The following is a 21,245-nucleotide window of genomic DNA, read 5'->3' as shown; positions in this document are numbered from 1 at the left end:
AATAAAATTTGTTTAGTTTGATAACTAAGTAGACTAATATTTTCTTTATGCGCTACAACTGATGATCTTAAATACCCCATTTTTGGCAGATCACTGCAAGGATAACTGGTCTAAAATGAAATCCAATCTGCCTGCTCCAAAGTTTAAAGCTCAGTACTAACTGTTCAGGATGTGTATGACAAAGTCTCTGTTATACAGTTCTTCAAACAAGACTCTTTGGGATGTGGCAGGTTTCCAACACTTAGATATCCCCAGATTTACATTTCTTTTGCCTAAAGGGCCATCTCCTGTTTGTCCACCTGTTGTGTCATATTCATGCTTTGAGACTGGGCTCACAGTTGCTCCATTGCAGCCTTTGTTGGGGCCTCCAGATGGGGATGATGTTCCTCTCATGAGCTCCTCTAACACTAAGTCTTTACTTCCACCATGGCATTTACATACTGTCTTCTCAGAGTCATTGTTTGTGTGTCCCTCGCACACTTTAATCTCCTTGCGTCTTGACATTCACTAGCAGTAGTAAAGCATTGTATCTTTACTCCTGATGGCTGCTCAGTACCTGGTGTTCAAAGATATCGAATGAACGAACGCATAAGTCAGTGAATGGAGGAAATCCTATCATGTTCCGCTGAATTCTATTTTGAAGTATCAAACTCGAGTGGCCAGAAAGTAATAAATTCCTAGCGTGACCTCATTGCAGTTTGGAAGACAGGCTTTGGCTCATTTATTTCAGCCAAGTGGATTATTATACAATTCCAAGTGGATATTTCTAAATCCTCATCAGACCCACAAATTATGCTTATCACAAAATCTCATATTCTTTCATGATTTTCGAAAGCCCTCTTAAGAATTTGTGTGCCCTCAGACCACGTGGGGGTCAGTCTAGGTGCATCAATAAGCCATTTTGGAAGAGCAGCTCCCTGTGGCTCAGCAAGGGCCCTGCCCAGCTGGGGGGCAACTTGATGGCTTCTCTGTACAGGCGCTCTGGCTAATCTCTTCTCCTTTCCTGTAGATCAGATTCCTTATCACATATAAATGTTGGAATAACGTGGGCCTTTAAAAGAAATTTGCTCTTGTTTGGATCTCATCCCACAGATTCTAATTAAATTGGCTTAGGATATAGCTCCAGCTTTGGGACTTTCTTTTCTTTTTTTTTGTTTTTTAAGATTTATTTATTTTTGGGCCCGGCACGGTGGCGCAAGTGGTTAAAGGTCCTCGCCTTGCACGCCCGGGATCCCATATGGGCGCCGGTTCTAATCCCGGCAGCCCCGCTTCCCTTCCAGCTCCCTGCCTGTGGCCTGGGAAAGCAGTCGAGGACGGCCCAAAGCTTTGGGAACCTGCACCTGCGCGGGAGACCCGGAGGAGGCTCCTGGCTTCGGATCGGCATGGTATCGGCCCGTTGCGCTCACTTGGGGAGTGAATCATCGGACGGAAGATCTTCCTCTCTGTCTCTCCTCTCTGTATATCCACCTTTCCAATGAAAAAATAATAAAAATAAATCTTTAAAAAAAAAAAAAGATTTATTTATTTTTATTGGAAAGTCAGACATACAGAGAGGAGGAGAGACAGAGAGGAAGATCTTCCATCTGCTGATTCACTCCCAAAGTGACTACAATGGCTGGAGCTGAGCCAATCTGAAGCCAGGAGCCAGAAAATTCCTCCAGGTCTCCCACATGGCTGCAGAGTCTCAAAGCTTTGGGCCATCCTCGACTGCTTTCCCAGGTCACAAGCAGGGAGCTGGATGGGAAGTGGGGCTGCCAGGATTAGAACAGGTACCCATATGGGATCGTGGTGCATGCAAGGCGAGGACTTCAGCTGCTAAGCCACTGCGCAGGGCCCAACTTTTCATTTTACAGATTTATTTATTTTTCATTGGAGATGTAGATATATAGAGAGAAAGATCTTCCATCCACTGATACAGTCACCAAGTGGCAACACAAGCTGGAGCTCAGCTGACCCAAAATCAGAAACGGGGAGCTTCTTCTGGGTCTCCCACATGGGTGCAGGGTCGCAAAGCTTTGGACTATCCTCTGCTGCTTTCCCAGGCCACAAAAAGGGAGCTGGATGGAAGTGGAACAGCCAGGATATGAACTGGTGCCCACATGGGATCCCTGCTCATGCAAGGCAAGGATTTAGCCACTAGGTTATCACACCAGGCCCAGCTTTGGGATTTTTACAAAGCCTCCTTTATTGTTGAAATGTGCAGCCAAGGCTGAAAGCCCTTAATCTAAATTCATCCTTCCTCCTACTTTTTTTTTTCCAAGCCACTGTCTTAGTCTTGACAGATTTGAGTTTCTTGAGGAAGAAGTTCCGAGTCATATTGGTGACTCCTGCATCTCTCTACTCTCAGACTTGCAGTCAGGAGTGGCTTCTCTCAGTGCCACAGCAAAAAGCACAGTTCACAATTCCTTGATTTCCAATTATTCAAGAAGGGACTTTCTTAAGTAGCCCTGATAACAATTTTTCCAAAACAACATTCTAAAGATACTGAGAAATTGCTACACAGATCAACAGTACTTATTTCAGTGTAAAATTTTAAAGCTCATAGCACCCAAGAATTGCCAGGATATTTTTGTTGTTGTTGTTTTTGTGGTTCTCAAAGAAGGCAAAGGATGGGTGGCTAATTATTTTCTAGTTTATTAGTTGGGGAAATTCCAGAAAATTCAGGAATGTTTCGAAATTAGAAATTACATATTTGAATAAGATAGCATTTATGAACTGGTCATTTTCTGGCATCTTTGACTAGATCCTGTAGCACTGGAAAATTGTGGGGGTTCAGGAACATAGTTTAAATAGTTTTAGCACTACACACAGCTCAGTATCCTCCTGGACATTGATAGACAACTACATGCATTAAAGAACTATTTTGTGAACACGTTGGTGGGCTAAGGGTCTGATGACTGAAGTGGAGTCTAGCAGTAAGAGAAGGTGCAAAGCTATCCTACTTTACTTTGGTGGAAAACCAACTATAAAAAGAATATGTTTGATAGGTTGAGGCTACAAGACTCTGAAGGCAGCATTCCCACAAAACCAAAACCAACCCAAGCATGCCCACCACCAAAATTAAGGGGGTGGAGGGAAGACTTTCCAGGCTTAGCTACAACGATGCTTCATTCACTTCAGTATTCTTGTCTCTGACAGTGGTACCAGGGATGTGAGGCAGCATGGTCAGTGTGCCCTACTCTTACCCTTGGTGGAACAGAAATCTCCCACAAAATCCAAACTCCTTTCATGAAGCATGGAGGATCTGCCTCCTCGGATTTATATTGACCCAGCTCTCACCTCCAGAGGTAACAGGCATTTTTGTGATGTGGAAGAGTATATACTATTCCCATGGAGGCTAACATTAAATTAGGTTAGCATTTATCAAACCAATATATTTCAGAATTCACACACACACAAAGTGTCTCTGTATTCCCCAAACAGAAATAATTCTCCATTCCTATAACTCTACGTCCTTTCTTCACCCTTCATTACACGTATATCAATACTTACCAGCCCCGTTTTATTCAAGTATTCATGACATGTGAGAATATTTCTCATAGACACACTACACCTTAAACTCCATGACAGAGATTGATATTTTATGAGTTCCCTTATATTGTTGTGTTTAATAAATGTTTGCCAGATGAATAATCAAAATACAAAAAAAAATCACTACATGGAAATAGAAGGAGAGGAAAGTTGTATTGTGTGGGAATCTTCCATGCCTATGTACTTTCTAGCTGGCAGAAATGTGCATGGGATTTCTCTGTTGGACGAGTGGAGATACAGGGGCCGAGAGTGGAGTATACTCGGACAGTTGTTTGAATGGAGAGGGACTGGGAATATCAGCTGCTATTTGATCTAGGAGGAAATGTTAATGAAAACCAGACACACTTCAAAAATGGTTCTTATCAATTAATTATTCATAATAAATCACTTATCTCCAGAAGCTATTTTAATCTATCTACAGTCTTTGTTTATTTGATTACATTTTGGAGAAACTTAAAGAGTTTCTGTACTTCCTGCCGTTTTAGAGCTTATTAAAATGTTTCAAGTACTTTTCCACCTAGAACTTCAAGGCAATACAAGTCCCTTCCCCTTTATACATTTTTTTTCTTTATTCCTATTTCCAGGCAAATTACTTCTACTTTCAGAAACTATATATCTTTAATTATATCTCCCATTTTTCTCATTTAACGTTTAACAGCTTTACAATTAAAACTTAAACTATGACAATGTAGTCTGGCACAACTTTTCCTTCTCTCCAAACACTCTGCACCTTGGAAGTTAGTGCTCTAAAATGTAGTATTATCTAGAAGCTATGTTTTTTTTATTTTTTTATTTTATTTTTTTTAAGATTTATTTTTTATTATTTTTTCATTGGAAAGGCGGATATACAGAGAGGAGAGACAGAGAGGAAGATCTTCCGTCCGATGACTCACTCCCCAAGTGACTGCAACAGCTGGAGCTGAGCCTATCCGAAGCCAGGAGCCTGGAGCTGCTTCTGGGTCTCCCACGTGGGTGCAGGGTCCCAAAAATTTGGGCCATCCTCGACTGCTTTCCCAGGCCACAAGCAGGGAGCTGTATGGGAAGCGGTGCCACCAGGATTAGAACTAGCGCCCATATGGGAATCTCGGTGCATTCAAGGCAAGGAGTTTAGCCACTAGGCTACTGCGCCGGGCCTGGAAGTCATGTTTTTAAAAAGATAGTTTCCTAGGCTTCAACTTTAAGAATTCAAATACAACAGGTCTTAATTGGGTTTCATAAATATGCACTGGAAACCACAGCTAATATGGCTGCAGATCATTGGCCCATCACTCTCACCCATAAATATGCACAGCTGAACAGGCACAGCTGGCAGGTGGAGAGAACAGCTAAAGCTTGATCGTGTGCTCATGGCTGCGATGCGATTTGGCAGTATTAGTGTGCAGAGAGTTAAAAGCTTGCAGTGGATGTGCATCTTCAAGGAAGGGTGTAGAGAGAGGAAATATGGGCCAAGCATAGAGGGATAAAGTACAAGAGACAGAAAGAGGAGAGGAGGAGACCAAGGAAACAGAACAAGACAAGACAGCCTAGTCCAATGCCACGGAGGTCAAAGTGGCGAGGAGCGACATACAATAAGGTCAAATGGCCAGGAACAGTAAGGCCAGTGAAAACCGTGTTGCTATCTGCATGATCTGTCTCAGGCTCTCTAATATTATTTCTAGATGGTAGGCTTAGTTGTCATTATATTCCCAGCACCTGGCATATTGTAAGCATTTAATGAATGCTATGCAAGCTAAACTGGATTGGCCAGGGCTTTTACCATACAAGAATTTTAAAGAGCTCAGCTATAACTTGGTTCCATCAAATATCCTCACTGGGATGAGCAAACATTATAGGGATAGAACATCCACAACGGAGAACTGATTATAACAGACTGATAGAGCAGTTCTATGAGCCACATGCTGAGAAGTGGTAATAGCCTTAAAAAAATGCCTAACCTCTGTGTGTGATAGTACTTTTCACCAGTAATTTAAAGACTAAAGGCCTGTAAAACCTTACATTTAGATTATGAGTTTTTTTATACACACGGTCTCTCCTGATCATTCGTAGAAGTGTGTGTAGTCATGAGAACAAGCACATTAAGAGGTAAATGACTCTCTCAGAATGCACGTGCATCGGTTGCTATGACGACTGTTGAGTCTCACTGAAGAGAGAGCAAAAAATCAATTAAAACCCATTGGAAGAACTTGCACAGGGGCATAAAATATTTCTGCCTCTCAGTTTCAGGACCCATCTCACATATGTGGCAGAATGCGAAGCATATATGTGTGCTGGCTGTTGGGAGGGTTCTAAGAAAAGTCACCCTTTTGATGTAGTTTTATAATTCTAAGGACTCCTTCCATAACTTAATCTTCTTAGCACACAAGTAATTTGTTTAAGCAGTAAAAGGTTGAGTCAGTTTCTCTGCTCTTTTATACCAATCACATTGAACAATTTTTAGTTTTAATCTATTTTTCTCTTTCTTTGAAGAAAAAACCCTCAGGCCTATATATAGAGGTAAAATGACAACTGCCTAGCATTTTCTGTCCTATATTGTCATTTCCCCTCACCTGCAGCCCCATCACAGTGGCATAAGCCTGGCTAGTCAAGAAAACGAAGGAAAGGAAGAGTTAGTTTCAGGAAGCTATTTTGTCCATCCATTTGTTTCTCCCTTTTCTTGGAGACAGAATATTTTTCATTCTTACCTTTCTAAGACACGAACGGCACTAACAGAACGATGAGAAGTCCCACGAACGGAGGAGATAAACGCTTTCAGTGAAGACTAGCCGCAATGAGACCGACCAGGCATTAACGGACAGGTTTTTCACGAGTGGCTCTAACAGTGTTTGGGTGGAGATGACTTGGGGCGGTGAAAAGGGCAGTCACTGCCCGTGACACTGGTATCTCAGATAGCACCAATTCCTGCTCTAGCTGACCCACTTCCATTCCAGCTCCCTGCGAATGGCCTGGGAAAATCAGTGGAATGTGGCCCAACTTCTCAGGCTCCTGTCACCTTTCTGAGAGATTGGATGAAGTCCTTGGCTTTAGGCTGGCCCAGCCCCAGCTGTTGTGGTCATCTGGAGTGGAAGACCTCTCTTTTTCTGTAACTCTCTCTCGTGTGTGTGTGTGTGTGTGTGTTTTGAAAAAGAATGTTCAGTAGAAATGTTCCCGTGATCATTCAGTTACAGCTTTCTGTGCAATGAACAGTGTAATGAATTGCAGCTCAGAGTGGGTTGCAGCTCAGCTAGGAGATCACACTGGGAGAGACTTAACCACGGATAGAGACTTTGCGTTGCTAATCTACGCAGCAGAACACCAAATCAACCCCCCAAAGCAACCATTTCATAAGTGGTTTTTAAAAATTATTCGTATTATTTCCCATGATTCAGTTTTGTGGGCTTAGGGCTTTCCCCATTTCCCTCCCCACCTGTCCTTCCTACCCATCTCTCATATTATTGCAGTAGTACAGTCCTCCAGCAATAATTACAAGTTCAACAATCTGCTAGCCATGTGCATCATGGCACTGTAGGTAGTGTGTAGGGTTTATAAGTCTCCACATAGCAGTCTGGGTTAGCAGGGGATCAACTTGGTGAGTTGAGACTATCATTACAAAAAGTAAGAGAGAAAATGGAGTGGATCTGATATAGTCAAAGTAGTGTGTTTTGTTCAACATCTGTTTTGTTCTCATGCTCACCCTCCTCCCATGTGAATGCACGGGTTGCTAATTGAGTGTAATTCTTACTGCAGGTCCTAACTTAAAAGTCACCGACAGTCACAAGTCCATCATTCCTCTATTGAAGTATATTATGTGCTTGTAGGTACAGACAATGGTAAAGTCCAGCACCTTATTGTCAAGATATATTTAATAGTTTTCTTTGAAGGTAAGACTCCTCAATGCTAAGAATTATTCAACATTTACTATGGTCCATAGGGGAAAAACCAAAATGAAGAAGCAGCTAAAAAGAATTCCAGCTTCTTCACTTCCAGGGTTCGAACTGTTCTCCGAACCCACAACTGACTTCTGTAGCTTTATGTTGGCTTTTAACTTCTCTATTTCCTAATCTTCAATTCAATTCCTTTCAATGTCTACATTCCACTTCAATTCACGGTGCCTCTCTTGGTAGCTTGTAGTATCTATCCTTTACAAAAAGGGCCTTTCAAGCCATATCTTTGCATCTAGCCCACACGATCTCTATCTCTTTTTGTAAGTCACTTCTTCCTAGTGGCTATGCTCCTTTCTACACATTCTCTCCCTAGCGTCATCTCTGTTTTGCTATGTGTCTGCCTCCTGTCCCACAGTTCTTGTTGGCGATGTGCTGTCTCCTTGTGTCTGCCTCTTCCCTTGTTGCTTTCCTCCTGACATGGGCCTTCTAGTGCATCACAAAACTGACCTGTTTTTTCTGTCTTGTTATTGCTGCACTCCTGCTTGTATTTCTAGGCCCTCTAAATGACTGACAGCAACTGGATCCTTGGAACTGCAGATCATATTTTCTATATATTGCATGATTTATGGTATAACCGAGGGCATGTAATAGTTGCACAACCAAATATCTTGAATCAACCATGCACTGCTCCTTTGAACTAAAATTCTATCCTGATATCTCTGGCATTTTTCTCTTTAGATTTGAGGACGGTTTAAAAAACAATGCACGGAAGAGCCTGGTGCGATAGCCTAGTGGCTAAATCCTTGCTTTGCAACTGCCAGGATCCCATATGGGAGCCAGTTTGTGTCCCGGCTGCTCCACTTCCCATCCAGCTTCCTGCTTCTGGCCTGGGAAAGCAGCTGAGGATGACCCAAAGCCTTGGGACCCTGCCCCAACATAGAAGACCTGGAGGAAGCTCCTGGCTTTGGATCAGCTTAGGTCTAGCTGTTGCAAAAGCTTGGGAAGTAAACCATCAGACAGAAGATCTTTAACTATGTCTCTCCTTCTCTCTGTGTATCTGCCTTTTCAATAAAAATAAATAAAGTCTTAAAAGAAAACTGCTTGGAAAATTGGAATCAAAATAAGCTTATTTTTGTGTAAAAAAAACCCTTGAATCCATGCCACCTTTTTTCTTATGATATGCATTTCCATTACCCCTTTGAAGAGTCCCTCGTAGAGGAGTGTTTGAAATGGCTCTACTGCTTCTGAAACGCTCTCAACTCTGTTACCTCACATGTATTATCTACAGTGATCTGGGTACACAGCCCGGGCATGATATTCTCTGAGGAGACTGGGTCACCAAGAGGTCTGTAACAAAATGTGGCTTATTAATGACATCCCTAGATCAGGAACTAGATCCACCTTGGCCATCACCCTCTTGCCAGGCAACCCTGGGAACAACAGCAATCACATAAAAGAAGTACTCCCTTCACATATGTGTACTCCCATACACATATGTGTATGGAGAAAAAAGGCAAGACTTTAACAGACCAAGTATAACTCATGTTCCCCATGCAATGAGAATTTGAACACCTCCCCTAGGATTAAGATCCTGGGTAACATTTTGTTTATGACACTGTGTTCCAATTCCAATTATGCCATAGAAAGAAAAAGGAAATGCACTGATCACTTACAGACAGCTTATTGTCTTCCACTGTCTGAAAACCTTTTCATGAAACTCCTCTTTGGAGCCCAGTGTGATGGCTCCGTTTGGTAATACTCTTCTTGGAAATGTCAGGATCACACATGGGGACCAACAGTTGTCCTGGCTGCTCCATTTCCCATCCACTTCCTGCTTGTGGCTTAGGAAAGCAGGAGGGCAGCCCAAAGCCTTGGGTAGCTGAATCCATGTGGGAAACCAATAAGAATCTCAATAAGCTGGGACACCTGCACCTGTTTTCCCCAGGTTGTTAGCAGGGAGCTGAATCTGAAGTGGAGCAGTTGGGATTCAAACTGGTACTCACATGGGATGCTGGTGTCACAGGCAGTGGCTGGCCTCTGATCAGCTCAGCTCCAACGGCAGCCTTTTGGGAAATGAACCAGTGCATCTAGGATCTTTCTCTCTGTCTCTCTTCTCTGTAAATCTGTCTCTCCAAGAATACATTAAAAAATAAATAAATAACACCCTATACTGACAATTAGCAGGGACTCTATGTGGTGTTATAAATAATTACCAAGTCTTCTTATTAATTCATTAATTAGTTTCTTAATCTTACCAAGCTGTTCTCCTAGACGTTGGCCTCTCTCAGTTGAGATGACCCGCTCATCTTCCATGTCACACTTGTTGCCAGCCAGAATAACCTGGGCATTATCCCAAGAGTATGTTTTGATTTGAGTTGACCTAAAAGAAAAAGAACAAGCATGAAATTGTCAGCAGAAAGCAGAGCAGCATAAAGTAAGAGGGAGAAGAAATAGATCCCGGTGATGACAAAAATAACAAAAAACTGAAACCCAAATGCATGACATTTAGAATTAATTAGATCAGTGCAGCTTCACTCTTTAGATACTCACCAGGGTATTGCGTGAGTCAAAAATCCAGGGAACAGTGATGTACCAAGAATTGTTTAGTCTCTAATGAGACTGATATTGCTATAGCTTCTTCCTTTTCCTAGGTCTACACCCTTGTTATACCTTTTCAGCAAGGAGTACCAAGCATCCAGGACTGCCCAACTTTTCTGGTTTTAGCAGTAAGTCCAACATCTTGAAAAGTCCCTCAGTTGTAGGCAAACAGATCTGGTTGGTCATTGTATATGCAGCGTATCACAGAAAAGCATCATTTTCTCTTTTCACAATAACTTAAAGAACTCATGTAATTCGGGTTTAGGAAATTCGAGACCATGATAGTTTTAAAAAGAAATATTAAGAACTAATATACTCATGTCTTACATTTTTAAAAGAAAATATCAGGTTGATGAATATAAAGATCATAATACAATGGACTGATTGTTTTTGAAAGATTTATTTGAAAGAACTACGAAGAGAGATGATGAGGCAGGAAGGGAATGAGGGAATGGAGAGAGTATGAGGGAGATACAGAGAAACAGAAAAAGATCTTCCACCCACACTGTTTTTATTCCCAGATTGCCACAGCAGCCAGGGCTGGGCCAGGCTGAAGTACAGAGTCAGGAGCATCTTCCAGGTCTCCCAGCTGGGACACCTGCACCTGTTTTCTCCAGGTTGTTAGCAGGGAGCTGAATCTGAAGCGGAGTAGTTGGGATTCAAACTGGTACTCACATGGGATGCTGGTGTCACAGGCAGTGGCTTTGCCTGATACACCATAATCCTAGCCCGCAGATCGACATTTTAGAAAAAGGATATGTAGAATTCAAAGTAAACCTCCAGTATGGATCATGACACAAAGGAACTTCTTGATTTTGAACTTCAATCAGATAATTAAATTGATTGTCATTTGCAGGTATTCTCATTGCTGTGCAATTAATTGCTTTGTATTGACTGATGAGCCCTTAGAATAATTTCAGCAGATATCATCATCTCCATTCTATAACTCAGCAAAATGTGGCATAGAGAGTTTGAATCATTTACTCAGTATCATGCAGCTGGTAAAATGACCGACCTGGATATCACACTGAGGGGATGGATTTGAAGCCTGTGCTCTTAAGCATGTTTCCATTCTACTTTTGAAAAGCTTGAGAAGCAGAGAGAGGACATTTAGCCTTCTTAGTAAGAAGTCCACCCTCCATATTGGAAGTCCTATGCTGACTCCCAGTTCTAGCTTCTTACTCCAGCTTCCAACTAATTGGATCCTGGGGAGCAGGGGTGATGGCTCAAGTCCTTGGGTTCCTACCATCCAGGTGGACTATCTGGATTGTGTTCCAGCTCCAGGTCCAGTCCACTTTACCCAGTGTAGGCAACTGGTGAGTGAGCCAGAGTATGGGCCCTCTTTCCCTGTCTTTCAAATTGAGAAAGTAAAGGGGGAAGAAGCTTGAGAAGTGAGGTCTTCATGTATTTATTATCTTCCAGAGAGAAAACAAGAGGAAGTTAAAGTCTACCCTCCTTGTATATTATTTGGGAATGACAGTTTAGCATTAAGGGTGCAGAGACCTACTGCCTAGTCGGTGATCAAGAGAGAGACATGGAAATACTGAAAAGCTAAGCACACGACTGAAGCCTGAAGGCACGGATTTGTAATGTGTGGGAAAGAGGAGCCTGAGACCAGGCTCACTAGCAATTGTCAAGCCCTCCAGGATTATTGAAAAGAAAGCCGTGAGGAGCTGTTCTCCACTTGATGACAGAATGAAAAGCAAAGAGCTCTCAACCGCGCCAGGAGAGCTTTCAGTGTGATGTGACGCCTGTTTGTCCCTCCTGAGAGCAAAGGGAAGAACTAAGAGGCAGAGCTGTATTTCAGAGCATTCCCCTGATTTCCAAATGAGATTAAAGTATCTGACACACTACAATGCTACTCTACCTGTCATCCCAGAGGCACAGAGTATTTTATTAGGGAATCTGGAGAGAGAAATGGTCTAATCTTATCTAACAATATATTCCTTTAGCAACTGTGAGATGTGGCTTGTATCCACCAACTAGGAAAGTGAAGAAAGAAACTCTGAACTCAATACTGTTTCCTCACTGCATCTTAAGTGTCGAATAAGGAAAGTGTGGGGTCATAAGGGAGGAATGGCCACAAGGAAAGGCTTTCTGAGTTTCCCGAGGTCAAGAGCTTGCCTGAGAAAATTCAGCACTGCTCTGACCTGAGCAAACTCATTGCACTGCTCCCCTGCATATCTCTTCAGCTCAGAAGAGCCTTTTGCAAAGGTCAGGAAATGACGCATCTCAGCACCTGCTGCCTGATTTGTGTTCTTTGATTGCATAAGGGAATATTTTTTTCCTCTTCTGTTGACACTGTAAACCATAGGGTTTTAGCCTACCACAATTCGTTCATGAATATACAACATTCCCTCTATCCTACCAATACACATAAGTACATAAAAGGAACATACTTTTTGGGCCATGAATCACATCAAAACTATCTTCCTTCCTTCTTTCCTTCCTTCCTTCTTTCCTTCCTTCCTTCCTTCCTTCCTTCCTTCCTTCCTTCCTTCCTTCCTTTCTCTCTCTCTCTTCCTTTCCTTCTTTTTCTTTCTTCCTCTTTTTCTTTTTACTATTACTTGCAATTATCTATTATTTCATTTTTAAAAATTTAATGTGTTTATTTTTATTTTTTTAAACTTGAAAGAGTTGTTTTTTTAAATAAAATATTTTCAGTTCACTTCATAATCACAGTGTTATACTTCTATTAGGTAAGTAAGTTAACAAATAGCAAGCAGAAAAAAATGTTCTTCAAGAATACATACAATATCCTGTACTATAAACAGGCTATAAACAATACTCAACTCTTAAAACATACTAGATTACATTTTTGTACTCTACATTAATACCAGAAAATCAGAGGAAACACATATTCCTCAATTTGGGGACTGAATTTTCACTAAGCATAATGGCTTCCAGTTAGAACAATTTTATTGCAAAAGACAGGATTTCATCCTTTTTATGGTTGAGTAATATTCCATCGTGTATGCACACCACTGTTTAATCCATTAATAGTATAAAGGACATCTGGGTTGATTTCCTATTTTAGTGATTGTTAACTGACAGATAATTCTTTCATATGCTGAATTCCCAGAAGTGGGAAGGTCAAATGGTGGTCTCTCCTGTCTTTTATAATGGTTGTACTGGCTTGCATTCTCACCAGCAGTGAGATACGTTTGTATCCATATCCTTGTCAACCTTTATTGTTTTCTGATTTCTGTGTGATAGCCATTCTGACAGCCAGTGATCCTATGAATTTTCTCATGTATCTGTTGGCCATTATAAAAAACACCTTCGAAAAATGCCTTTCCTGTTCTCTGCTGTTTTTTTTTTTTCTACACATGAAAGATGAGCTTAGGTTTTTTTTTTTTCTTTATTCAGGAAAACTTGGGAAAAGAGAAGGATAAACCTTTGAACTAGGAAACAAACAGATTTTCATATATCTCATCTATACTGGCATGAATTAAGGTTACAGGAATAATGGTAAAGTAATCTAATTCCCATCTTTCACAACTTAGAATTATGATACTTTGTGCAGCCAGTTTAAGGAAAAATTCTGCATATGGGGAAGGTGTTTTTGGGTCATTTAGTACTGGTATATTCACCCTGTAAGATGAGGCTACCTTTTTTTTTTTTACTCTGGGTACTTTGTGGGACAAACATGGTTTTAAGCTGGACCATGCTGTTCTTAAATTGCAAGTAACTCTTGACAAATGGAACACATTATTAGCTCTAGCTTGGGAAGCCAGCATTTGTTTTCCCAAATCCAGCTTAAATCATCCTTTTTAATTCTTATAACCTAAATATTAATTGGAAAATTTTCACGGAAGGATTTCAAATTCTGTCTTCAATAGATAATAACCCCCAGCCTGAGGCTCGAGACAAGTACATTTTAAACTGAGAGTAAATGATCTCTCTCTGGTATTTTTGTGAAGAACACAACATATGTTTGCAGAACACATTCTCCTGTCGGGCGGCAGTTAAAAATATTTACATTTTTGGTCATTTCCTGTGTTTTGCAAATTTTCTTATTTGGGCAAAGAGTTTTCAACCACCTCATTAGACGGATCTGTCTTATTTCTTGGCTGAGTAAATATACACATTTAAAGAAGAGTGGCTGTCACCACAAGATATACATACACGTGCAAAGATGACTTAGCAGTAGCTGCAGAAGACCCTTTTGGAATTACTGCTAATCTGAACAAGATTAACGGATCAGAAGCCAGATGCTGGTCACCATGGTTACCTTGCAAATGGCAGGCAATTCAGACCCCACCACGTGCTGATCATAGCTTAAAAAATAGGTTTGTTATTGAATTAGTACCCAGTAAAAATAAAACAAAACTCCCAAAACATCTCTAAAAAATTGTTATCTCAAGAGAAAAAAAGAGTAAAAGAAAAAGAAAGAGAAGGAAAGCACAGTTCAGTCTCATTTCAGCTCTTGTTTAAACACGAACAAAAGCTGGGATGAGATGAGGGACAGGAGAGGTTTTTTGATTTAATATTTTACACATAAGAAACTGAACTGTGTAAAAATTAACTTAAGCCTGGAGAGCTATAAACAGCCACCCAAGTACTCCAAACTTGCTTTCAATTCCTTCCTGTCTCCATGGAGTATGTGTGCCATTTCTTGTGAGTTGAACTTCTTCGCAGAGAGAACAATGGATTCCTGATGGTCACACTGTTGTCAGCAAGGGTCCAGACAGAATCCCTCAGTGAACCAAAATAGCAACTGTCTCCTCTGTCCAACTAGGCCGAACAGGGAAATATGAGGTTCCAGAGAGAAGGTAACCTGCTCTTCCTCATCCAGGGGTAACAGCAGTCCCCTTTTTAATTCTGGAAGCTGATATTTCATCACTGCATCCATTTTCCTGCTTTGGCTTCTCGGTATTGCAGCGTAATTCCAAGAAAACTTCCCAATCTGCTACTGTTTAGCACACAGGATTGGTTCTTTTGCTATTTTTTCCCATATATGTATTCAATTTTTCTGAACCTTCCAAGAATTTTAAAGTGGATCTCATTGCAGACAGTTAAATAATACTCTCTAGAGACTCTACCAGAAGTATTAAAAACACATTTCTCCAAATAATTTACATGAGCAATCATGGCTGATCATTGCTGGGATCACTCTTTTTATTACTTGCAAAAACTGGAGAAAAACAACTTGAGGAGGAAAGACAGAGAACTCCAATGTGTACTTCTCAAACGGCTGGGTTTGAGCTAGGGCCACAGCAAGAGCCGAGAGCTCAATCCGATCTCTCAATGTAGGTGGCAAGAACCCAATTGCTCGAGTCATTGTTACTACTTATGGCATCTGTTTTAGCAGGAATATGGGGTTAGGATATGAAACTGGAACTTGAACTCAGGTACTCCACAGATGTGTGATGTGGGTGTACCGACTGTGGGGCCAAACCGGCACTCCTCTTTCTTCATGTGATTTACAGAGGTAACATAAATTTTAAAATGAAAGAGTAATAGTAAGGAAACAGACTCAGGAACACAATAAAACGTGACGGTTTAAGTATGTATGCTGTAAATGCAGGTTTAGGAAATTAAGATGTTAGTCTGCCTATTTGCACATGAAGTCACTTAATAAACAAGTTAATCAAAGAAAAAAAAATTTAAAAGTATCCTCCAATAAATGCTAATATTTGATAAAACCTTTTCATATGGAAAGGACTAGGGTTACATATTTTGCTAAAATTGCCATATCCTCATAAAAATTCCAGCAATAGAGAGAAATCAAAGAGAAAATTTTCCATGATCAGAAACCTCCCAATGCCCTCTCCGAACATTCTGGGTAGATTCTGGTAGTAGTTTGAATTATTAGCTTCACAGTTCCCTGCCCTGCAGACTTTGGACTTCGGCGATTGGTCTGGCCAGCAGAATACAGGAAGGTTTGATATGCACCATTGCGGACACCAGGCAACAGAGGCGCGGTCAATTCCATCAGCTTTGTACATTCTGGCTCTTCATCAGGGGAAAAGCCTGCCAGAGAACAATCCAAGAGGGGCGCTGCTCTGTAGGCTTGTCTCTGAAGTGAGAAGACACTGGGAGCTCAGCTGAGTTCTGTACAGATCAGCCAAATCCAGAACAATCTAATCTTAACATGGCACCTTCATGTGAACGTGGGTTCCCTTTTGATCTTGATCTCCTGCTACCTGCCTTGCCCTCTATGAGTTTACTGACGTCTTTGAACTTCTCACATTTACTGCATTTTCAGTGAGCAAGGGCTACCCATAGGAAACAGGTTTTGTGAGGTGGAAATTTTTATACAAAATTGGGGGCTCAATTTTTAAGGACAGATGCAAATTAAATAGAAGGTCTGGGGATATTTTGAAGCAAGATGCTCTTGGTATTCTGTCACCCCACCCCCCAAGGTCTTACTTCTCTGTGCTTTCTGGCTGACTCCTAACTGTTACTGCCTGCAATTCTTTGTTTTGTAGTTTTCTTAAGAACCACAAGGCCACTCTGCCCATGAGGGAAGAAGGTATTTAATAGAGAAAAAGCATACCCAGGAACAGATCCCGGCAATGACTGTATAAATAGCCCAACTCCCTTTCTCCTCAGGTTACTACTACCTGATTTCCATGATTTTAAAGCAAGATTAAGGGCTAGTTACCCATCATGGTAACTGGCTTGATAAACAAACCTTTATTTGGCCATCTTCTCTTTCACATATAATTTCCCAGCCCCTGTGGATGTTTCTTACACTTTCTAAACAGGCTACCTGCATGCAAATTCCTTTCTCGGAGATTGTTTCTGGAAAAATCGATTGAGATCCATTCAGTAGGTTTGTCTCAGTAAAGGGCACAGAGCTTAACAGTGTTCTGGAGGTTGTAGTTTTGACTCCATTAATTCCACTTCCTTTTTTTCAAACAGCCAATATGCTAGCACACAACTGCAGGTGAGCTTCATTAGCTTGGCAAGAAACCCACAAGTACTATCACATATGCTATCTGTCTAAAGCACATTTTGTTCCCCTCCATCAGGCCCTCTCACTCTCTTCCCTCTAGTCTCAATATACACATTCCTCTGGTTTAGATGCTCCTCCATGTGGCCCACGTGGCTTTCATGAGGGCCCACGTCATATGCCAAGATTCAGTCACTTAGCCACATGCCTCTTAGACTACAAGTACAATGATGGCAGGGACCTCAACTGTTTGCTTATCCTTATGTCTCTGGTACGGTATTAGGTGCACAGATGGTATCAAACAGTAACAGTTCAGTAGAGGTTGAAAGAATGAGGGAATGATAGGCTGGCTGTGGCAAATTGCCTAAGAAGTTAGTTAATTCTAAACCGCAATGAAAAACATCAACAGACAACCTGTGTATGAAATTCCATCCCAGGTAATGTCAATTGCCTTTCTACCCCTTTCAGGTCATGATGCTAGCAGGGAGTTTTTTTTTTTTTTTTTTTGTGGTCTTTATTCTGGCAGCATCCATGACAAGGAAAGAAAATGTGGGTCCCTGAAAAACCTACTAATGAATCTGTGTGATTCATTCCTCTCTAGTGGAATCATAGTTTCCTATCTGAACCAGCATCAACAGCCTGAGTGAACACACAACAACAGGGAGCAACTTAGCACTTCAACATCACGGAATGTTTGCTCTGAAGGAGAGCTAGTCTCACTCCTTTACTTTCTAGGTGAAAAGCTTGGACTTTAGGTGTCAAGTGACTTAACTCAGATGATGCAACTACTTAGTGGTTGATGTGGATCCAAACAGTCCAAGCTTCCTCAGGAAGGCTCCTCTACAACACACGAGGAAACTTGACAAGATACTCATGTACTAATTTACTACCTTTTAATGATAAAAATAAATATCTAGGGGAACCAAACTTACCTCTGAATTTCCATCTCTAAGAGAGAGTCACTAGGCTGGATGGGAAGAATGAACAGTATTGGATGTGCCTCAGAGAACCCGTGTGATTGTTCCTCTCTTTGAAGATTCTATTGCTGAGAGTTCACACTGAGATTTATTTTAGGAACTGAGGTTCTCTATGATGCCACAACTACTGCGTACCTTACCTGACTCAAGGTTGTTAGCCCACATTCAACCTTAGGTCTATTTCTTTTATGCTTCTCTTAGAATTTCTGATCTCATTTTTGGCTTCCAAAAATATCAGATCCTATTTTTACAAACCACATGTGTGGTCAGAACGATTGGGCATCTCTCTCTTCCATGCAAGCAAAAACAAAAACAACAGCTAGTTGAGTTAAGGGTCACCATTCCGGACAAGTAAGACACAAGAATGGAAGCCTGAACTCGGAAAAGGGCCAGTGCTCTTCAGCTCACAAATGCCTTGTTATTGTTTCACAAGGGATAAAGCCAAAGTAGTGTTAATGGAAATGTTCTTTTTCTTAAATTAGACAAGATTGCATTGTTCTCAGGGGAACGAACGGTTTTTGGCAAGATGTGCTTGATTGTTGGCTCAGCGGTAAGGGACTCAGGCTTGATGAAGGGCATGCTAAACTTAAAGTGCAGCACCTACCCTGCACTCACTCACATACCAGGACCTCCTCCTTCCTTTTGTTCTCCCACCCTATGCCCACATCCAAAGCCTGAGCACTGATGTTTGCAAGATACTAAGTCAGGACTGTGGAGGAAGGAATTCTTCCTCTACATGGGGGAGATGGGGTTTTGTAGCCGGAGGGGTAGGACCATGAGTTTGTGCTGGGTGTGGGACTTCAGAATAGGAATTGCTGAGAAAGAAGGAAGCAGTTAACAGGCGATTAAGAGAAGGAAAGGAGAAATTCACCTGGGCCTGACTGAAAAAGATCAGATTTTGTGCATTTAATATACATAGTTTTAAGAACATAACAATACTTCTCACTCTCCTTCCAGTCTGCTTTTGTTATTTTTCTTTAAATTATTTGCAATAAGAAACTTTCACTTTATAATAAGTTTAATCCTCCTCTAAATAAAGAAGTCAACAAGTAGAAAGATAACTGTTCTCCCGGAGTATATGCAAAGGCTATACACAATAAACAAATCTCAAGATGCCAATGAAACTCACAAACCTTTGTTCCCTCAAGGATGGGAACAAAGCAGATGCAGATGCAACATCTATTCCTGCAACACTAGGCTTGCCAGGAATGACTGCAAAAAAATTTTGAAATGGGTCACAAAGATGGCTAGAGAGCTGGGTCCAGCAAAACTTTCCTGGTCATTTCTGTTTTACCTTTGTGTTTTAACAGTTTGTATAACTCTGTAGATGACAAAAAAATTGTTAATCAAACCAATGAGTTCTTGCTCATGAAAGTATAAATGAACTGTGTCTTGCAGAATGCGATCAATTATTGCCCAGTGGCTGTGAACCCCTGTTTTGCAACTCTTGATGAATTTATGTCAGCATTCTTGAGTGCTTCTGTGTCTGCACTAGCTGAATCTCTCCTTGTGCCTGTATAATACCTTACTAATTACATCTTTCAAGTCATGACTTAAAGTTTTTCATGTATCTATTTTATATTTGGATGAAAGCTGTGATTCTACTCTATATTTAAAATTTTTACCACAACAACTTCCCAGTAAAAACTGATGTAAGGGAAGGCTGAGATTGGAATGACAAGGCAATCTGAGCATGAGATGGTCAGTACCGTGAACCTAAAAGATAGCCTAACTTTCCATACTAGTGGCAATCCGCCGAGGAGCAGCAAGGAGCACTTTCTGTCATGAAAGTCAGACTGGCTGTCTTCACTGTCCCTCTCAGGTCTTTCTCAAGTGTTATCTTTTGACACTGGGGAAGACCCTGATCCTTGCTAACTCACATTGGGAGGACTGGCCACTGTGCTGGGGGTGAGTGTGATACAACAGCCATAAGCATGTAAGAATTGCATAGGATATATAAACACAAGCATAATTAATAATGAAACCAACTATTTTCCAGGCCAACATTGTCATTCAGATGTTAAGCTGCTGCCTGGGCTGATGCTGACATTCCATGTGGATTTACCTCCCTGCCAAACCCCAGGGGAAGCAGCAGAGGAAGGTGTACGTGGGTTGGGCCCCTGCTATCTACAGGTAAGTTTCAGATGAAGCTCTTGGATTCTGTCTTCAGACTGGCGCAGCCCTGGCCATTGTGGCCATCTAAGAGTGTACCAGATCTCTTCTTCTTTTGTAACTCAACTTTTCAAGTAAACAAACAAACCCGAAAAAAAGAGTACGGCCATTTATTAAACCCTTTCTTAGTGCCAGGCAATATACTACGAACTCTGCATGTATTATTTCAATTAGTTCTTAAAACAACCCGGTAAGGTAGGTTGTGTTTTCACTATATTTAAATGAAGAAACCATAAAATCAAGATTTATTTAAGGTAAGTTTCTAGAAACACTCAAAATATGTAATGGGATTGAAACATAACCCGCCCCCCCAACCCCGGATTATGAACTCAAAGTCCTGGGTTCTAGTTTTAGTATGTAGTCAAGAGAAAAGACTTCATTTTCTTAGTATATCTGCCTCCTCCTTTTACAAAAAGAAAAAAGCAAAGCTTACTTGTCTTCCTAGGATTTTCATGAGGCTAAAATGAGAAAATGTCCACGAAGTGTTCTGAAAACCAGAGCGTGCTATACGACAACATTATTGTTAGACTAATGTCGTTAATTACTCACATAGCACAGCACTGACCTATTCTCTCAAAATCATTCTATTAGCAATGCTCGGTGTAATTTTCTTGTTGTTTTGCAACCTCTAATTATGAAAGGTTAAGAGAGAAGAAAAACAAAAACAAAATACCGTCTGGTTCTATTCTAGCTCATCATGTAATGTTGAGAAATTATGTAAAGAGAGTGGGATGTGGCAGTAAAGATAAAAAATATGGGATCTGCTCTTGGAAATCTTCAATGTGTCCACACACAGGAATCCTCCAAATATACTCCAATCGGTAACTAATTATTAAGGTACCATGCACAAGACACTGGTGTCTAAAGCCTGTGGTGTTGGCTTTTTCAACTTTGATTAAGTGCTAGAATTGCCTGGAAGGTTTGCTAACAGATTATGCATTTCACCCCTAGATACGCTGACTCAGCTGGTCTGGAGTGGGCTCTGGGATTCTGCATCTCTGACAAGCACGCAGAGATGCTAGTGCTGCTGATTTACAGACCGCACACTGAGCAACATTGCTCTGGGGTACAGAAACAAACACTGGAGAAAGCCTGGCTTGCAGGATTCCTGGGCAACTCACAGGGATTCAATCGGCAGGGAGAAGAATCTGCTGGCTTGGGTTTGTGGTGATTGTTCCACAAAGGCTTTGGGAATTAGATGGGAAA

At 41.2% G+C, this 21,245-nt stretch overlaps 1 protein-coding gene across 1 annotated transcript in view; it reads right to left on the bottom strand.

Moving 5' to 3' along the window:
• Positions 1-21,245, bottom strand: part of RAB3C (RAB3C, member RAS oncogene family) — a 216,585-nt gene that overhangs the window by 5,086 nt on the left and 190,254 nt on the right. The window contains exon 4 of the mRNA XM_040977700.1: positions 9,647-9,771. Coding sequence (XP_040833634.1) covers positions 9,647-9,771 — 125 coding nt within the window. The remainder of the gene's footprint in view (positions 1-9,646; positions 9,772-21,245) is intronic.

This window comes from Ochotona curzoniae, unplaced genomic scaffold (assembly GCF_017591425.1).
Source record: "Ochotona curzoniae isolate NIBS_2020 unplaced genomic scaffold, NIBS_Ocur_1.0 contig_2754, whole genome shotgun sequence".
Lineage (NCBI taxonomy): Eukaryota > Metazoa > Chordata > Mammalia > Lagomorpha > Ochotonidae > Ochotona > Ochotona curzoniae.
This window is presented reverse-complemented; position numbering and strand designations above follow the sequence as displayed.